This window comes from Macrotis lagotis, chromosome 5 (assembly GCF_037893015.1).
Source record: "Macrotis lagotis isolate mMagLag1 chromosome 5, bilby.v1.9.chrom.fasta, whole genome shotgun sequence".
NCBI lineage: Eukaryota > Metazoa > Chordata > Mammalia > Peramelemorphia > Peramelidae > Macrotis > Macrotis lagotis.
The window spans coordinates 232,803,491-232,823,020 of NC_133662.1; the positions used below are offsets into that span (position 1 = coordinate 232,803,491).

Below are 19,530 nucleotides of genomic sequence, written 5' to 3' on the forward strand. Positions count from 1 at the left end.
GTCCAGGGTATAACAAGTTAAAAGTCCCTGGCTAGAGGATTTTAAGGTACACTGAGTCAAATATTCAGTAAATGTTCATGATCACCCCCCGCCACTTATTTTCAGAGGTCACTCTTGTTTTTCCTCTAGAGATCTCAAAACAAGTTATTGAGCTATTCTGGCGGGGTGTAGGGATAGCTATCCTGATTTTATATGTCTCAGACTTGGCAAGGAGCAGTCCCTCTCTGCTAGGGTAGGGGAATAGAACTCAGCATCCTGGAATCCTGGAGTAGGAGGAATTTGAGGTAAACCTTTATTTCTTGTATTGATAAAGGAGAGAAGATGGATGGTAGGAAAAAACCCTCAGATAATCCACAAGGGCTCTGCAGGCTAGGAACTAGTCCTCATTCATTCATTCATTCATTCAGTTAGTCAGAGGTACAAGTGGAGGCAGATGATCTGACTGGGTTCCAGGCCTTTGTCACCTGTGTGGCAATCACAAATCACTCCCATTCTCTGGACCCAAGTTCCCTTGACTATTAAACGAGGAGACCAGACTACATCAATAGTTCTCAAAGGTTGGGTGCTCGATTTCCCTAGCTGTGATGTAGGGACACCTCCCTCCCCACACCAATTTCTCACAGCAGAATGATAAAAACAGAAAATTTGTGAGTATAAAAGGTCTGGACTTGAGAGATGATCTCTAAGTTGTTCTGGGTAAAAAATTCCAGAAAAAGGAATATCTACCAGATGCATCTGCTGAGTAATTCAGTCTTCAAGGGTTCTTCAACATTGAGAAGTTCTCATGACTTGCTCAGTTGGGGTCAGAGAACCTAATCTGAGTCGGAACTGGGGTCTTCTTGACTTCTGTTGAACCTCCATTCTCCTTATCTCTTTGCTTTTCCAGATGTGCCAAAAATAGATAAGAAGGACTGTGCTGACAGATTGGGGGGGGGTTGAGGGATCTTTTTATGGGGGAAGCAGAAAAAGGAAGGGCAGATAAAAATAAACTAACATTTTAAAAAATAAACTGTCTTCTGTTCCTAAAAACTCTACATTAAGTAAATAATACTTAAAGGAATATCATGTACAGGGAAAAGAAGATTGGAGAAGAAAGAGAGAGGAAAGGAAAGGAAAGGAAGGAAGAAAAAGAAAGGAAGAAAAAGGTGGAAGAAAGTAAGAAAAAAGAAGGAAAAACAATGGAGGAAAAAAGAAAGTTTAAGGGAGAAAAGAGGGAGGGAATGAGGAGGACAGAAAGATGAAGAGGGAAATAGGAAGAGAGGGAGGAAAGAAAGGAAGGAGGAAAAAAGGAGGGGAGGAAGGGAAAAAAGGAAGAAAGGAAGGAAAAGGTGGAAGAAAGTAAGAAAAAAGGAGAGAAGGAAAAAACAATGGAGAAAAGAGGGAGGGAATGAGGAGAGAAGAGGGAAAGAGGAGGGAGTGAGGGAGGAAAGAAAGGAGTGAGGGTCCCCCTCATTAGTAAACAGCTGGTCCTCCTCCCACATCCCTCCTGGACCGCGTCCCAGCCCGGCCCGGCTGCTTCGCGGGCGCTGCAACGCCGAGCGCCGCCAGCAGATGGCAGTGCAGGGCAAGGGCCAGGCTGGGCGCCAAGCGAGAAGCGGCCGGAAGTGGAGGCAGCCGGAGGCGGAGCGGGCCCGAGCTGGGGGCCGAGAAGCTGACCCCCGCCCGCGGGTCCCTGGGGGGGCGGGGCTAGCGAGGCCCCGCGCGGGGGGGGAGGGGCACCCCCGCCAGCTGCCCGGATGCGCCGTGCTTGCCGCCCCCTGGTAGGACCGCGGGGCCCCGGGCCCAGCCCTTGGCAGCTCCTGGGGCTGCAAGGAGGCCTGACCGGCTCCTCCCTGCAGGGCCCCGAGGATGGGGGTGCTCAGGGCGGGACTTTGTCCGGGCCTCACCCAGGAGATGATCCAGCTGCTGAGGGGCATTGGCATCAGGACAGGTAAAGGGGCAGTGCATGGGGGCAGGCGTGTATGCAGGGAGTGACGGGGAGAGGCAGGCTCTGCTGAGAGAACCCAGGGAACCCGAGTTCAAATCCTGCCTGGCACCCTCAGCAGATGGCTAGGTGCCACCTCAGTGGAGAGGGCCTGCATTACCCTAGCCATGTGGTCCTGGACCTCTGCCAACCTCAGTTTCCTCATCCGTAAACTGGAGATAAATCACACTACCTTCCTTGCAAGAGATGTGAAGGTTGTAAACCTGAATGCCCTAGATAAATGGTAACTTATTATTTATTAATATAAATTGATCATTTAAACAATGACTATAGTAATAGTATTATTATTATGATTATTATTTTAGTTTTTTGCAAGGCAGTGGGGCTGAGTGGCTTGCCCAAGTCCACACAGATAATTATGAAGTGTCTGAGGCTGGATTTGAACTCGGGTACTCCTGACTTCAGGGCCACTGCCCCGTAATATTAACATTATTATTACTACTTAACCTCTCAGTCTCAGTGTCTTTATTTGTATAATGGGTATAATAATGACATCTATCTGGCAGGATTGTTCTTAGGGTCAGAAGAGACATCACACATAAAGCTAAAAACTTATAAATAAATACTAGCAATTATTATTATTGTTATTATTATTACTTAACCTTTCTCAATTTCTCCTCAAAAATATTACCTTGCAGGATCATGGATCAAATAAGTTTGTAAAGTACTTTGCAAACTTTAAAATATTATATAAATGTTCATTATTATTCTAATACAGTGCATCTGATTTTGTTGTCCATTTGTTTCAGAGTATCTGAAACCCCATTTGGGGTTTTCTGGGCAAAAAAGACTGAAGTGGTTTGCCATTTCCTTCTCCAGCTCATTTGACAGATGAGGAAACTTGAGACAAACTGGGTGAAGTAACTGGCCCATTTACAACTAGTAAATGCCTGAGGCTGTATTTGAACTCAGATCTTCCTGAGTGCAGGAAGATGTACCCAGTCCTTAAAAATTTTTGAATTGTTGAATAATTATTGGACAATAATAAGCCCTAATGAGTTGTTGAATTAATTTGAATCAGTCAGTGGGTACCACTGAGGAAGAGAGCAGCTCTGTAGGTTTTCTGTTATGTGACTTCCCTTCTGACCTCAGAGGAGGATACTGGGGCTGAGGAGATGGGTGGATGGGTTGGGGGAGCTTCATTTCCTGCATTCTGAATCTCATTTCAGTGGTGGACCTTGTTTCTGCAGAGCTGGAAGAAGTATCTCGAAAATGTTCCTTGTCTTATAAGGTGAGGGGCCTGTTTTTTTGGAGCTGAGCTCCTGTTGTCTTTTTTGCTTGTTTGTTTTGCAAGGTAATGAGGTTAAGATTTGCCCAAGGTCACACAGCTAGATAATTATTAAGTGTCTGAGGCCGAATTTGAACTCTCTGACTCCAGGGCTGACTCCACCTGCTGCATCACCTAACTGGCCCAAGCTCCTGTGGCTTTGGAGTGTCAGACTCTCTTATGCATAGAAGTCATCCTTTAGCATGTGAATGTTATAAACCTGAAAGCCCTAGAAAAATAACTGCAGTTATTATTTATTAACGTGCAATAATCATTTCATTAGAAGGAATAAGGAAGGCCTTGATCTCCTTCATCTTTGCATATTTTCAAAGCCTCCTATAAGCATGTTTGTTTCTCAAAATTGAGAAAATATGCTTCTATTCTTTTCAAAGTTGGCGAACTATGGATTTGGAATGTTCCATATACAACCAGATAGGGTTGATGTGTATGATGGCTATGTTGAACTTTTTCCTTTTTTTAACCTTTGTTATACTGGCTGACTCTGGGGAAAGAGAGTTGGAGGGAGAGTGAACTATTTTTGGAGATGAATATGATATGAAAATGGAAACTAGCAACAGAAATAAAATAACATTTTAAAAAATAAAATGTCTTCTGTTCCTAAATCCACCCTTTTCTGGGCTGTTTTGGAGGCAGGCCTTAGTTGCTGTGAGGAGGGTATTACTGGCTCAGTTCTCCTCTTTCCCCTTCAATGGTGCTGATGTCTATGAAGAGCTCAAGACCTCCACTGCCATCTTGGCTACAGGCATTGCAAGGTATGTTTTGGGAAAGGGACCCAATTTCCAGGCTTAGCTTTAGAGACTTGAAGCCGGTCACCCCAAGTCTGTTTTCAGAGAAGGGCTATGTGGTCTGGGAGTGGAGGATGAGGGGGAGAGAGGGGACCAACATTCCCATTTCTTCCTGCCACTAGGTTTCTTCCTCTCCACAGAGGAGGTTTTTGTATGCATTTCCCCTACAAACCTGGAGGGCAGGGCCTGGATTTTATTTGTTTTAGTCACAGTGAATTGCAGTCTAGTGACTTTGAATGTAAATAAATTAAGGAGAATAATCCCTGCTCCCAACTTCCTATATTTTAGGCAATAAAAAAAAGTTAAATCCAAACCTGAAACTATATTCTTATTTTTTTCTAGGTCAGTGGTAAAGTTGGGAGTGGAGAGGAATTTGGAGAGGAGATTGATACATGCCAAATCACCATGTGAAATTTAATAGTGGTTCATAGTGTCCTACACAATCCTTTTTTTCCCCATTGTTTTTATAAGGAAATGTTTTGGTGTGGCTTTTGTTTTCTTTTTAGATCACCTCATCCATAAAATAGAACTAAGAAATACTTCCTTTCTCTTGGGGTAGATAAGGAAATGTTCAGGTTTGTTTATATTTGTCAAGTTTATACCAATAAAATATTTTTTTAAAGGACAAAAAAGAGAAGCTGGTCTGAAGGAAATGATGATTAGTTCATTTTAGACAATGAGTTTGAAGTGACAACAGGATATCCTTCTGTAGGTCTTCTTTAAAGGCAGATGGAAATATGAAATGTTGGTAAATGTTGAACAGCTGATTCTCCAGGAAAAAAAAGTATAAACAACATTTTAAATATGTATTATTATATACTCAGGCCTAAGTTCATATATGACTACAGACACTAACTAGCTGGGTGACTTTGGGCAAGTCGCTTAGCCCTGCTTGCCTCTGTTTCCTCATCTGTAAAACGAGCTGGAGAAGGAAATCACAAATCACTCCAGGATATCCACCGGAATTGGAGTCCCAGAGAGTCAGATATGACTGAAACGACTGGACAGCTAAAATATATCTATCTATCTGTCTATCTATCTATCTATCTACCTATCTATCTATAGTTAACATTTTTTCCTTCACTTTCTTAAATCCAGACCTTTAACATTTTGCAGCATTTGTTGATGAAATAAATGATCACACTGAAAAATTTAACCATTGGCTTCCAATTCTGGAGCCTATAGGGGAAACCTCTACACCCCCCCCCCCCACCTTGGAGAGCAGATGAGTATTTGTCAAAACTCAAAGGAAAGCAGAAAGATCAAGTCAGACTCTTGGGAGATAGCCACAGAAGGAGGCAAAGAAAATTGTTCTTGGATGAGAGCACCAGGATATCAGGGTCATAGAAGCTACACAAAGGGAGAATTTTAAGGAATAGTGTTGGACAATCTCCAGCCCTCAAAGAGAGGCTGTAGGATAAAGACTGAGAATTTGGATTTGAAGAGAAAGTCACTAGTGATATTCTGAATCAAGTGCTGGGTTTGAAGTCAAGTAAACCTGGGTTCACATCCTGTTTTTATTAGTGTGTGACCCTCAGTTTCTTTATCTATAAAATACAAAGACTAGACCCTCAGTTTCATCATCATGCCAAGGCTAGACTCATGGTCCCTAAGTTGCCTTCTAGTATTATATATGGTCATGAGGAAAGAGATGGGAGAGGATTATTCTTTTCTTCTTTTCCATTCCTCTTCCTCCAAAGAGGATTCTCTCCTCTTCTCCCCTGCTAATAGCCTAGATAAGCTGTTGGACTCTGGCCTTTACACTGGAGAAGTCACAGAAATCACCGGAGCCCCAGCCAGTGGCAAAACCCAGGTATGATATCAGAGCTTTACCTAGTATGGGCACATCAGGGTTCTGTATCAAGCAGCAACATCACAGAGGTGGGGGTTGGCTTCTTCTCTGGAAAGGCATATTTCCATTCTTCTGGCTCTGGAATTCCCATCCCAAACTTTACCACCAGAAATGTAGGTGGCAATTGCCCTCTGGCCACTCCCTTTCCCTTGGGTCATCAAAATGTCCTCTGGACCACCTTTATTCACCCCAACAATCTAATTTATCCTAGGTCTAATTTCTGTTAGTAATAGCTCCATCCGTTGTTCCTTTGATTTACCTGGAAACAGAACAGGTAAGGTGACAGGTAGATCCACTACTTCATAAAATGTAAGCACTTTGAGAGAGGGATTTGTTTTGCTTCTCTATTTCCATTCTGTAGTACTGTGGTGCCTACTACCTACTGTATTGGTTCATAGTAGAAGTTTAATAAGTGCTTACTGACTGATAATTAATTGAGTGGGAACCAGTCATTCCTTAAGCAAGGTAACAGCTTCTGTAGAGAAGGGAACCCCAGGCAGCAATTCAGAGGTTATGTGAATTGTCTGAAGACTCGAGCAACTCAATCAGCCTGGCTAGCCAGGAAGGCCCTGGGTAGTCTGGGGAGAGCTCAGCCCTCTTCTTCTAACCTCCACCCAGGTGTGCCTCTGCACAGCTGCCAATGTGGCCCACAGCCTGGGGCAGAATGTTCTATACATCGACTCCACTGGAGGCTTGACAGCCTCGCGCCTCCTCCAGCTGCTGCAAGCCAGGACTGAGGATGAGGAGGAGCAGGTGAGGGGCTGAAGGATGTCTCTGCAGTACCTGTGGAATCGAGTGAACCTGTGCTTCCTTGGCACGGGTCCCTCCATTATTCTGGCCTCCCTGTGGATTCTTATCCCCAACTCAGATACTTTTCCCTGTCATTTCTTCTGGAAGGCCTTTAGAGTTCTCCCTGGAAATCCTAAACTTTGCTTTCAAGGCTTAGTGATCTCAATCTCCCCTTGCCTCAGAAGCAGCTATATGCCATAGTGGATGAGTGGTGGACTTGCAGTCTGGAAACCATGGCTTCAAATCTGGCCTTGGTTATTTTTCAACTGTGTGACCCTGGGTCAGTCCTTTAACCTCTATGTGCCTTGGTTTCCTCATCTGTAAAATGGGAATAATAACCATACTCCTCTCTCTGTCTCTCTCTGTCTCTCTGTCTCTCTGTCTCTCTCTCTCTCTCTCTCTATATATATATATATAGTAGAATTTTTACTAGCTTATGAGCCTGAGAAAATCACTTAACCACTGCTTATCTCATATAAAATGTTGGTAATAATAGCTACATCTTACAGACCTGCTGGTAATCAAATCAAATAATATATATATATATATATATATATATATATATATATATAAAGACAATTTTAAAGCATCAAGTACCTACTAACCATTGTTTTTCCGTCACCCTGAAGTAGGGACTTTGGGACACTGATGGCCATATTTCTCCTATTCACCAGGCAGGGGCTCTGCAGAGGATCCACGTGGTATGTGTGTTTGACATCTTCCAGATGATGGATACGTTACAGGACCTCAGAGGGAGTATCTCCCAGCAGGTGAGCCCCCATAAGTGGTTCCCTCAGAAATATGGGCAGAGTCTCCTGTTTTTTTGAGATGATTGTCCAGTGACAGGTCACTTTCTGAATTGACCAACTGTGCTTCTAAATTGGGCATTGTAGAATGCTAGGATTTTAAAGTCTAGAGGGTGTGGTGCTAGTCTGGCAGAGGTTCAGAAGAAGGAAGGAACATATTTAGGCTCCCACTGCTAGTCAAAAACAGTTCAGATAAGGACCCTTGGGGCCAGCTAGCCAGACTCCTACCTGAAAGAATCTTTTGTATAATATACCCGAGTATTGCGATCACCTAGGCCTTGCTTGAAGTCCTTCAAAAAGAACCTGCCACTTGCCCTCCATCCCAGCTTTCCTTTGAATATAAGCTGCTTGGGGCTGGGACTTCTTCCTTGATTTTGTTTATGTTCTTATCAAGTAGCTAAACTTGGTCTCAGGCTGGTAGTGCAGGTAGTGCTGGCAGCACAGACTTTGGTCTTCTTAACTCTAGTCCCACTACTCAATCCATTCTACCACCTTGCAGTAATATGCAAAACCTTGAGATTACAAATTCAAAAAATAGTCCTTGCCCCCAGGAAATTTCTATTCTAATGAGGGAGACTACACAGCTAGAGGAGGGGTGGCTGGCCTTGAAAGGGGGTCTTGGTCTGAAGAACCATGTAAGTAGAGGCCAGCAGATGTCATCCCCTGACTCAAACCATGATATTCTTGATTGGAATGAGAGGTAGAGAATTGTGAAGGAGAGGAAGGAGTCCGCTGATGGCAGCAGGGATGCAGCAAAATATCCTGGGTGAACAGCTGGATAGGATGAGAAGATAAATCTGGGTCTGGCCCAAGGAATCAGCTTTTCCCACTGGAGGGCTAGTTTGCACTCACTCTGTCGCCAATCAGCTAAATGGATTCACTTCTTCAAGGCCTGGGATCATTGATTTGGGAGGTCCAAGCATGATGTGGAGAGTGCTAGTGAAAGTGGGAAGTGGGGAACATTAGAAGGAGGTTTCCCAGGATGTCTGGAGCTGTAGGTATGAGATAGGGTAGCCTCATAGAACCATTTGTACTGTCTTTCTTCTTTCCAGGTGACCAGTGCTTCAGGGTCGGTAAAGATAGTGGTGGTGGATTCTGTTTCTGCAGTTGTCTCTCCATTCTTGGGTGGTCAGCATGGTGAGGGTGAGTAGTGGCTAGAATACAGTGGCATCCCACTGTGATTAGTGGGAAAAATTTGGGGGGATCTTTATCCTTGAACCTACTTTCTAGCCCTTAATATCCCCTTCCACTCCCAACCAAACCATCTTTTCCTTTCCAAGGTTTGGCCTTAATGATGCAACTTGCCCGAGAGCTCAAGACCCTGGCTCGGGAACTGGGAATAGCAGTCTTGGTGAGCCCTAATTTCCTCTGGTTCTCTTGGTTTTACAGAGGGATAGGATTTGGTTTTCTGGCTGAAACAATAGGATCCCATTTATATGGGATCAATAAGCATCTCAAACTGCCCTGCTGCTTACACGGAGCCAATCAGACAAATTTCATTCCTTGCCTTTGTCCAAAATCTATGTAACAGAACCTCCCAAAGACTTGGAGGGAACCCACACCTCTATTGTAAGCAGCTTGGTAGTATGCTGGATGCCAACCTTGGGTTAGACAGTTTCCTATCAATATAAAGACTAATAAAAGATGAGTAATAAACTGTTTTCCTCACAAATACCACCTGTGCCAAACCATATGGACACCGAACAAGAAAGTCACTGGACAAGATAGCCAAGGTTAGAATGATAGGATCTTAGGATTAGGAGCCAGCTAGGTACGTCAGGAGCATAAATAGAACACTAGGTCTGGAGTAGGCAGACCAGAGTTCAAGTTCAACCTCAGACCCTTATAAGCTGTGTGACCCAGGGCAAGTCACTTACCCTCTGCCTCAATTTCTTCTTCTGTTAAATGGGAATGACAATAATAATACCTACCTGATAAGGTTGTTAGAAGGGTAAAATTATATTATGTAAATAAATAAATTATATTTGCAAAGCTTTAAGCATCATATAAATGGTGGTAGTGGCGGTGATGATGGCAGTGGTGATGGGGGTAGTGGTGATGATACAGAGAAGTGATTCTGCTCTTCAGAAATCACTTTGGCACATGAGGAGGAATCAGAGAGAAGAGAGGTTTGAGGCAGGGAGAGGGATGAGGAGGCTGTTGTAATAGCCCTGGCCAGAGGGGATGGAGGTCCTGAGCATGGGGGAACCCTGGGTGAATGTGGAGAAGAGAAGGGCCCATGTGGGAGGGGGTGGGCAGAGGTAGAATTGGTAAGAAAAGGGAATTGATTGTGAAGGATGTTATCAGGATCCAATGCGAGGATATATATAAAGTGCTCAGGAAGCCTCAAGTCCAGTATATGATAGCCATTATTAGAAATCGCTATTATTACTCAGGCCACCTGAAAATTTAGTCCCCTGATCCAGTTAAGGTTTAGTGCTTTGTTTTTATGTACAACTAACCTAGCCTAAATTGCCCCTAGTACTTGTGGGATTGACCTATGATGAGGGATTGGGTGGATGAGGATTGATCTTTTCTATTGAAGGTGACTAACCACGTGACCCGGGATCGAGACAGTGGGAAGCTCAGACCTGCCCTGGGAAGATCCTGGAGTTTTGTTCCCAGCACCCGGGTGCTCCTGGAGGTCCAGGCAGGCTCGGGAGCCCCACATGGCTGCCGTGTGGCCTCTCTGACCAAGTCTTCACGACAGGTGAGGGGACACAGTTGAGAGCTGGAAGAGAAAAGGAATTTGTGACGTCATTTATTTTTCCTGCTGCTCGCTCTCTTTTCTGTAGCGGTGATTTGGGGTACATTCTAGACTCATTGGCCCACTTTGCTTTCAGGGTGGGATGACAGAAGATAGAGGCCAGATGCTAGAGCTGTGCCTTCAGGGGGAGAGCATTTCCCCTTTCCCTTCCTGCCCCCCTCCCAATGTCACTTAACCTCTGTTTGCCTCATTTTCTTCATTTCTGAAATGAGAACAAAAATAGCCCTTTCCTCCCAGGATTTTTGTGGGGATCAAATGAAATAATATTTACCCCCCTGGGAAATAAAAAAATAAGAAATAAAATTTCAACAGGTGAGAATAGTAGGGAAGGTATTCCAGAGGAAGGTCCATCATGAGCCCAGTAGCTCGAATACTAATAAATGCTTGTTGATGACAAATAAAGGCACAGGAAGCTAGAAAACACATTGAGTTATGTTCAGGAATTAGTCAGGTACTATGGCTAGAACTTAGGGTATATAAAGAGAAGGAAGGTAAGAAAATCTTGCTGGAAAGCAGGCTAGAGTTGCATTATTTCCCTGCTCCTTGCCTTACTACTCCCTTTTGTCAAATCTGAGAAGACTTTCTTCTAAGGGGTTTGTCACCTTTCTTGTGTCCTGGACCCTTGGGCACTCTGGTGGAACCTATAAGTTAAAATACACAGATCAAATAAACAGAATAAAGATACAATACATAGAATAATAAAATACACAGAATTACAAAGGAAAAGTTATTAAAATAGAATTGTCAAACTATGGTTTTATAAGTTCCTGGTTAAAAACCTCTGTGCTCAGGTCATTTTTTTCCCCCCTTTAGTTAAAATCTTTTCTTGATGCCATTGGTCTTTGTCCCAGCCATTCTTCTTTCCTTTCTAGATCAGGATCAGAGAGTCCATGAATTTGGTTGGGAAAACAATTACGTCTTTCTTTTTTTTACTAAAATTGGTTGAAAGTTAACATTTCCTTCAGTTGTTTAAAAAACATGATTCCAAGAAGGGTATGTGCCTTAGGTTTTACTAAACCATTCCAAAAAGAGTCTATGATACAAAAAAGACCCTGCTCTAGATGGAACCCTCCCTTCAGAATTTTCTCCCTAGCTATTTCTCACAAATTTGATTAGCAACTGTTATATCTAAGTTCTGATTAGTGGGATTAGTGAATCCCATGAAATGGTTGTTTGTATTAGAGTTATGAGGACATGAGTTTGAATGTGACCTCAGATACTTAAAGCTTAACAGCTGTGTGACCTTGGAGAAGTCACTTAATCCGGATTGCCTCGCATCCAGGGTCATCTCCAGGCATTCTGATTCAAATCTGCCCCTGAATCCAAATGGCTCCAGAGGAGAAAGCGAGACTGATGACTTAGCACAGCCCCCCTCATTGAAATTCAGTCCATGTGCCTTGTTATGGCATCACCTCCTTGACATCATAGTCCTCTTCCAGAATGAAGGTTCTGGCCCAGTGGAAATATGCCGTGTATGTTTGAATAATGTGACTGTTTGTTGGGATTCATTTTTTGTACTAGGGAGGCACCTTTTATAATTGAGAAGTGTTAGATAACCATAATTTGAAAAGCCTGTCCCAGTAACTCCTAGTTAGGCTGTGGTTCTTCCAGAGGACTGCAATGGAACTAGACAAAGACCTTGTGTCTCAGGCCCTTGAGCATTATTGATCAGTATTTTCTGTGCATTTCAACAAATATTGATAAAGTTTGCAATATACAAGACAGAAACAAAAATAACAGATCTTGCCTCAATTTTATTGAGAGAACACTCTGTACACAGATAAGTAAATCTTTGATGATTTGAAGACAGAAAGAATTAGCAATAAAGTTGCACTGTGTGTGTCCGTGTGTCTGTATATCTGTGTATGTTTGGGTTTGTATATATGTGTGTGTTTGTGTATGTAAGGGTGAAGGTTGGGGGAATCAGAAAGTGACATTTGTGCTTGAGTCCCTAAGGAAAACTAGAGATGGTAAGAGGCAGAAGCAGAAAGAATTGACCAGGGGCAGCTACATGGTGCAATGGATAGAGCCCTGGCCCTGAAATAAGGAGGAACTGAGTTCAAATTTGGCCTCAGACACTTGATCCTTACTAGTTGTGTGACCTTGGACAAGTCACTTAACCCTATTGCCTTGCCAGAAAAAAAAAAGAGGTGGCTAGATCAACAAATTTACAGCTAGAAACACCTGGATTCATATCCTATCTCAGGGCTGTCCAAAATAGCAGAATGATTTTATGTGGCTGCCTGTGGATTTACTAAATGCTTTAGTCAAGGAAGCTGAACTACTTCAGGGCTGTCACTAAAATGGAAAATCAAAATATATTGTCTATTGTTTCAATAAAAACTTGGAAAAGTAAGGTTGGACAGCCCCGTCCTATCTCATACTCTAACTAGCTAGGTGACACTCTGGGCTTCAGTTTCTTCATCTATAAGATAATAATGATAATGACAAGATAGCATTTATATTATGGTTTAGATAGAACCTTTACAACAACCCTGGAAGGCTATTATTATTCTTCTCATTTTACAGATACACTGAAGAAGGGGAAAACTTAAGTGACTTTTCTAGAATCACACAGCTAGAGATAGGATTTAAACTCTGACCTTCCCAATTTTAAGTCCAGTACTCTATCCTAGTTTACTAAAAGAAGGGGATTGGTTTGGGTGACCACTCTAAGGTCTTTCCCAATTCCAAATCTATGATCCCATGTGAGTAATTCAGTCATGGAGGACAGTCTGAAGGCAGGGCATAAAATACTAAAGCAGTAAGTACTCCAACTTGGCTGGGGTGTGGTATCCGTAAAGATGAATTATAAGAAATGAGGCTGGAAGGGCAGACTAGAGCCAGATTATGGAGAGCTATGTGTATGGTCCTTCTCCTTAAATTGTTTTTATTCTTCCCTATACCAGGTAACACACGCTGATAACACACTTCTATACAATAAACACAATTTAGCCAGTCACCAAATTGCATTCCCTTCACCATCTGTCTTTGTGCTGAAGGCCAGGCTTCTGTGTTCTCTCCTTTTATTCATGTATATTCTATGAATTATTCATGAGTGGGTGGAGGGAGGGGGGAATCACCTCACTTTACATTTTCATCAGCTTAACTATGGCCACTTCCCCCCTATTGATATATGGGGAAGAAAGTCAAAGGAGAAAAGAAATTGCTGAGATATCATTCTGGGCTCTCACCTACCCTGTAATTAGAGCACTGGATTTGGGTGGGGGGGGCAGGACCAGAGTTCAAGTCTCATCTCTCCCCGTATGAATGACCTTGTACAATTCATTTAAGTTCTCTTGACTTCAGTATCCTCATCTGTCAAAATCAAAATTGAGCTATAATGAGTTCCCAGGTCCTTTTAGTTCTAAATCTATATCCTTTAACTCTTCTATGATACTAGGCAGATACTAGTCTTATCCCTTCCACCTGGATTTGGAGACAATAAAAAAAAGCTAGCATTTATATAGAACTTGCTATGTGCTAGGAGATTTATAAATATCTCGTTTGATTCTTACAGCAATCCTGGGAGGTAGGTATTGTTATTATCCCCATTTTACAGGTAAGGAAACTGAGGCAAACAGACTTGCCCACTAAGGTTGGATTTTGAACATAAATCTTCCTGAGTTAGGCCTGGTGCGCTATCCACTGAGCTGCCTAGCTGCATCAAAGTGCTTCTAGTGAAAGAGGCTACATCCTTGGGCTCTGTAGCCTGAGAGTTAACTTCCCTCCTCTGTCCCCATTCAGCCCACAGGAATCCAGGAGATTATAGATATCGGAAGCTGCCAGACTCCAGAACAGAGCTCCTCATTAGAAGGGAGCAAGCCATAGCCATATCACCTCTTTGGAACACGAGGAGGGCTCCAAGACTCCAGTTCCCAGACAGGAAACTGTAGCAGTCAAAAAGAAGACAGAGAAGGAGTGAGATGATCTGGATAGAATGCTGCCAGACTGGATCCTAGGAAGGAAGAGCTGAGTTCAAATCCTGCTTCTGATAATGTGTACAAGGACAAGGGGCTTCATCTTTCTGAGCCTCGGTTTCCTCATCTGTAAAATGACAGGATTGGATTAGATACTTTCTGAGGTCCCTTTTCATTCTGTATCTGCTGAAGTAAAAGGTGGCCCAGCATGAGGAACCCAGAGGGCAAACCTCATCCTTAGAGTGGAGATACTTACTGAGAAGGGAAGGGCATCCCTGGCTGCAGTGAGACCATAGCAGCATCACTCCTCACAGGAGATAACAGAGCTGCAGGTGAGCCAGACAATCTGAGGCTGGGACTTAAGCTTCACCTTGCTTGGGTTCTGTCACTTCTCTTCATCTCTTAGAGCCTTTGGCTGAAATTTGTCACTCTCTGGCATCCATAGCTGGATATATGAGTCTTGCCACCAGGGTCATGATCAACTGTTTATATCCCATGTCACCTCCAGCATGCCTCAGTTTCCCCAAACTGTAAACTAGGGATGTCACACCACCGGAAGAGGAGCCACTTCTGAATGCTATAAGTAGAAACAATTCCTCCCCTTTTGTCCCTGGCCTCAATAACAAGAAAGAAATCTAGTAAGCAGCTCTGACCCAAAGCCACCTAATTTCTCCTCAATGAAATGTGTATCCTTTTCTCCCTATGAGGTCTCAACCAGACCTTTTTCCTCCTTTATCCTCTTCTGGCTGATTTGATTTCACACACACCTGCATGTGTTCCTATACTAAGGCACAGGTGAGAAACCTAGTTCTCTGTTATCCCAGGGATATAATTTAACAAGGAAAATAGAGGTGACCTGCTGCTGGCGAATCCAGCCACCTGTTTAATAAACATAGTGCCCTAGGGGGGCCCCATTCCCAGTTCAGAATAGCCAAAGATGGTAAACCATGGCTGTGTCCATAAACAAGGAGAATGAGTTCATCCAAGACAGCCAGCTGGGAAAATTGATGCTGGTGTAAATAATACATGGCCGATCTCTTCTATGCAGATATTCATTGCTTGTAGCTCAGGGACCCACTATAGTTATATATCTCTGCCAACTGTACCCCAGCCTCCTGCCCTCTGGGTATGAAATCACCCCTCTGTCTGGCACCAGCATCAGGGCCATCAGTCTGGAATCAGGAAAGCAGCCCAGGACAACAGAGAAGGGGAAATAAAAGGCAAATGGGAGAATCTATCGACTGTATTTACTGATAGCTTCCTTTAGAGAGGGTCATCTACCTTGGTTAGAAAACCCCAGGAATTGTAAAGATCATCAGACTGTTTTCTGTGTAAAATTCAAAACCTACCAAAAAATGATAGGTAGAAATTACTATTGGAAATAATTGGAAAACAAAATATTTTCATACATTATATAAAAAAAAAGAAACCCCCAGGAGTGAGGCAATGGGGGGAAAGGAGGGCATCTGGAGGTAACAAGGATTGGGGGGAAATGAAGATAAGAGGCTCAGTAACAGTAGAATGGCTGGTTTTATACCTACTTACTGTGTGTTAGACACTGAACTAAATGAGGGAATGGAGAAATAACAGGAAAAAATACAGAATCTGCCCTCAAGGAGCCTACAGGCTTCAAGAACAAAAGTCTCTCAGCCAGTCGGGAGTCACATCTCTGCAGGTAAGCAGCATATGGTTTGTCCTTTAGGACATTAGTGTCAAACTCAAATAGAAATGAATCCCTTCAAAAAAACCACAAATTAATATGATCTAAATTGTATTATATTTTTATTTTATTAAACATTTTCCAATTATATTTTAATCTGGGGCTGCATTTTGACTCCTCTGTTTTTCACTCATCTGAAGTGTGTATGGGCGGAGGGGGGGAATATTACAGAGAAAAAGATAAAACTAACATAATTCCTGAATTCAAAGAATTTTTCCACCTGGAGAAGAAAAGGTTGCTATCATGTACTATACACCAATGCATTTGTGGTTGATTTTGCCAGCTTTATGTAAATACATAAAAAATATATAAAACAATTTTAGAAGGAGGCAGCCAGATGGTATAATATGGTGCTTCTCAAACTTATGGTCTTAGAAGCTTAAAAATTATTGAGGACACCAAAGAATTTTTTTTTTTTTACTGTGGACTATATCAGCATTTTACCATCTTAGAAACCAAAACCAAATTTTAAAATATTTATTTATTTTAAATAAATAATAAATTCATTCCATATTATAAGTAACATTTTAATGAAAAACTATATTTTTTCTTATTGAAAATTTTATTTTTCCAATTAGATGTTATGAAAGTTTTTCAACATTTATCCACATGCATATTTATAAGTTACATAATTTTCTTCCACCCTTCCTTCTCACCTCCCTCCCTTCAGCACTGAACTTTGTATATGTGCATTTGGGTATAATATGTTTACATATTAGTCATTTTCTATATGAGGCATTAGGACTAAGGGAAAAGAAAGAAAACCGTGGGGTAGGAAGGAAAAACAGAAAAACTTTTAAAAAGTGAACATAGGGGCATCTAGGTGGCGTAGTGGATAAAGCACCGGCCTTGGAGTCAGGAGTACCTGGGTTCAAATCCAGTCTCAGACACTTAATAATTACCTAGCTGTGGCCTTGGGCAAGCCACTTAACCCCATTTGCCTTGCAAAAACCTAAAGAAAAGTGAACATAGTGTTCATTCAGATTCTGTAGGCTTTTTGTTTTAAAACTATTTTCTAAAACAAAAAAGATTTAATGAGAATGTCATTACTTTACATATTTTTGCCAAGTCTCTAATCTGTCTTAATAAAGTCAGCTGAATTCTCCTATCTGCTTCTGCATTCAGTCTGCTTTGATACGTTATTTTAGTTGAAGTATGTGGAGAAAATCTTGGCTCATAGTTACAGAGTAGGAAAAGGAAAAAGTATTTGAAGAAACAAATAACACCTTAGAATTATTATAAAAACAGTTTGGACATCAAGCCCCCGGATAGGCATCAGACATCTTCAGGGGTCTTCAGACTCACTCTTTGAGAGTCTGGGTGGTATGATGGATGGAGTAATGTTAATTTAGAGTCTAGAGATTCAGTGAATTGAGGGCTGGATCTGGAGTCAAAAGGACTCCTCTGTGGGTTCAAATGTTACTTGCAAACGTTTTCTACCTGTGTGACCCTAGACAAGGCACTTTGCCAACAAAAATAATTGAAATTCTGAGGTCTATTTGTGTGGCATCCGCAAGTCCTTTGACCTCCAGTTTTCTCATTTGTAAAAGGAGAATAACTGTACCCCCATAGGGTTATTGTGAGGATTAAATGAGTTTTAAAATACAGTAAATGCTTTGTAAACCATAATATGTGTGTGTGTGTGTGTGTGTGTGTGTGTATACACACATCAACCATTATTCCAGGAGAGGAAAGTGAGGGGTTGGGAAATTCTGGAGGAGGGGATAGTCACTTGTGCAAGCAATGAAATATTGTATTTTAGGAAGAGCGGGGATCAGATTTGTCTAGAACCTAGCTAGAGTGAAGGGGAGATAGGACAGAAAAGATGGTCTGGATGATGCTGCCTTAGCTTCATGATTGGCCTAGGAAAAGAAAAGGGTCTCCTATTTGGATGGGCAGCAGAGGCAAACATGGTGTCCTGGTCTGGATGGCAGTGGGATACTGGAGTTAAAAGTCCCAGGTCTGTCCTCAGATACCCCAAGATCTTGGACTAAGACACAACCTCTGCCTCATAGATAAGGTCCCATGTGAGTAGATAGCCTGGGATCTCTAAGTGGCTTATTTAAGGATCATGTGTCACTCCCCCTCTCCTATAACAATCAAGAGTACCTTGCAGCCTCTTCTCAACATGACCTAACCATTAAAAGGTTCTGGGACAGACATCCCACTTAATCAGTGTTTTCTTAGGCCAAGAGGTGGAGGGGAGAGATGTTGGAAGAAAGGATGAATTAAGAATGAAAAATGCTTGGAAGATATTACAAGGGCTACACTGTTCTCCTTCTGGCCAAGAAGCTGTCTTTCCCTTTTTTTGATATTCCGAAGATCCTGCGGTCTTTTTGGTTTTCCTTTAAGTCATTTCTGGAGGTGATGATTTGAATTTCTGGCTTGATTTCTGCCGGAAGAGCTAGGATGGGTCAACAAAAAGATCAGAGGATCACCTGGGTCACCATTTCATAGAGACAGAAACTGAGGTCCATCATTGCAGAAGAACCAAATATCAAAAACCGTAGGAGTTAATCCCAGGTGATCTAGCTTCAAATACAATGTTTTTTCCATGAATACTTCATGCTTCCTTCCTCTTCCAGCTCCAGACAGCAAAATCTCCCTACTTCAGGTATCCCACTGCCCAGATTGAAGACTGAAAGGGCATCAGAGCCAGATAACCAGGTCTTCCCATGCTGTGGACAGTTTAGATGGAGTTAGGTGGTGCAGTGGGTAAGAGTACTGGACCTGAGTTCAAATCTGTCCTCAGACACTTAATATTTATTTAGCTGTGTGACCTTGGGCAAGTCACTTAACCCCATTGCCTTATAAAAATTAAAAAAAAGAGCACTGGGCCTGGAGTAATGGGGACCTAAGTTCAAATCCAACTTCACATATCTAGTAGCTATGTGCCCCTGGGCAAGTCATTTAACTTCTCTCATATTCAGTTTCCTCATCTGTAGATTGTAATAATAGCACCTACTTTACCCAGATTATGAGAATCAAGTAAGACAGGATACCTGCAGCCAGCTTTTTTTTTTTTTTTTGGTTTTTGCAAGGCAATGAGGTTAAATGGCTTGCCCAAGTCACACAGCTAGGTAATTATTAAGTATCTGAGACTGGATTTGAACTCAGGTCCTCCTGACTCCATGGTGGGTGCTCTATCCCCTGTGCCACCTAACAGCCCTGCACACAGCTTTTTAAATATTAAAATCCTAGCTTTTAATTATTATTCCCTCCTTAACTCTTCTCTAAAGCTAAATTTTCTATCTCTTGGTCCTATCATCTCAACTGCTATATTGACTCCTCTTTATCTTCCCTCTTTTCTTTTTTTTAAAGACTGTATTTTTTCTTCAATTACATGTCAAACCACTTTTTAATCTTTTAAAAATAATTTTTAAGTTCCAAATTCTCTCTCTCCTTTCCCCTCCTTGAGAAGGCAAGCAATTTGATATAGATTATACAGGTGCATCAGGCAAAACAGATTTCCCAATTAGCCATGTTGCAAAAGAGGCCACAGAGCCCCCCAAAATTTCTTTTAAATAAAAGTAAACATTCAGACTCCATCAGTTTTTCTTTAGAAGTGGATAACATTTTTCATCATAAGTCTTTTGGAATTGTCTCAGATCATAGTATT

General features: G+C 42.2%; 1 protein-coding gene across 4 annotated transcripts; it reads left to right on the forward strand.

The window, feature by feature from the left end:
- The first annotated feature begins 1,719 nt into the window (after positions 1–1,719).
- Positions 1,720–18,924, forward strand: RAD51D (RAD51 paralog D). Of its 4 annotated transcripts, XM_074188921.1 has the most exons (10): positions 1,725–1,930; positions 3,154–3,215; positions 3,906–4,024; positions 5,789–5,870; positions 6,528–6,662; positions 7,373–7,468; positions 8,557–8,647; positions 8,785–8,855; positions 10,050–10,214; positions 14,019–18,922. In XM_074188921.1, exons 1-10 carry the CDS (start codon positions 1,849–1,851, stop codon positions 14,100–14,102), a joined length of 987 nt encoding a protein of 328 aa, XP_074045022.1. In that variant the 5' UTR covers positions 1,725–1,848; the 3' UTR covers positions 14,103–18,922. The 4 variants fall into 4 exon arrangements, with proteins under 4 accessions (XP_074045025.1, XP_074045023.1, XP_074045022.1 ...); XM_074188922.1 differs by lacking the exon at positions 6,528–6,662 and having other exon boundaries at positions 1,722–1,930; positions 14,019–18,923; XM_074188923.1 differs by lacking the exon at positions 1,725–1,930 and having other exon boundaries at positions 5,758–5,870; positions 14,019–18,923.
- Positions 18,925–19,530: the final 606 nt, after the last annotated feature.

Coding starts and splice junctions, on each gene's coding strand:
- RAD51D (XM_074188921.1), top strand. CDS start 1,849: ATGGGGGTGCTCAGGGCGGGACTTTGTCCGGGCCTCACCCAGGAGATG. Junction 7,469..8,556: donor GAGGGAGTATCTCCCAGCAG/GTGAGCCCCCAT, acceptor TCTTCTTTCCAG/GTGACCAGTGCTTCAGGGTC. Junction 8,648..8,784: donor GGGTGGTCAGCATGGTGAGG/GTGAGTAGTGGC, acceptor TTCCTTTCCAAG/GTTTGGCCTTAATGATGCAA.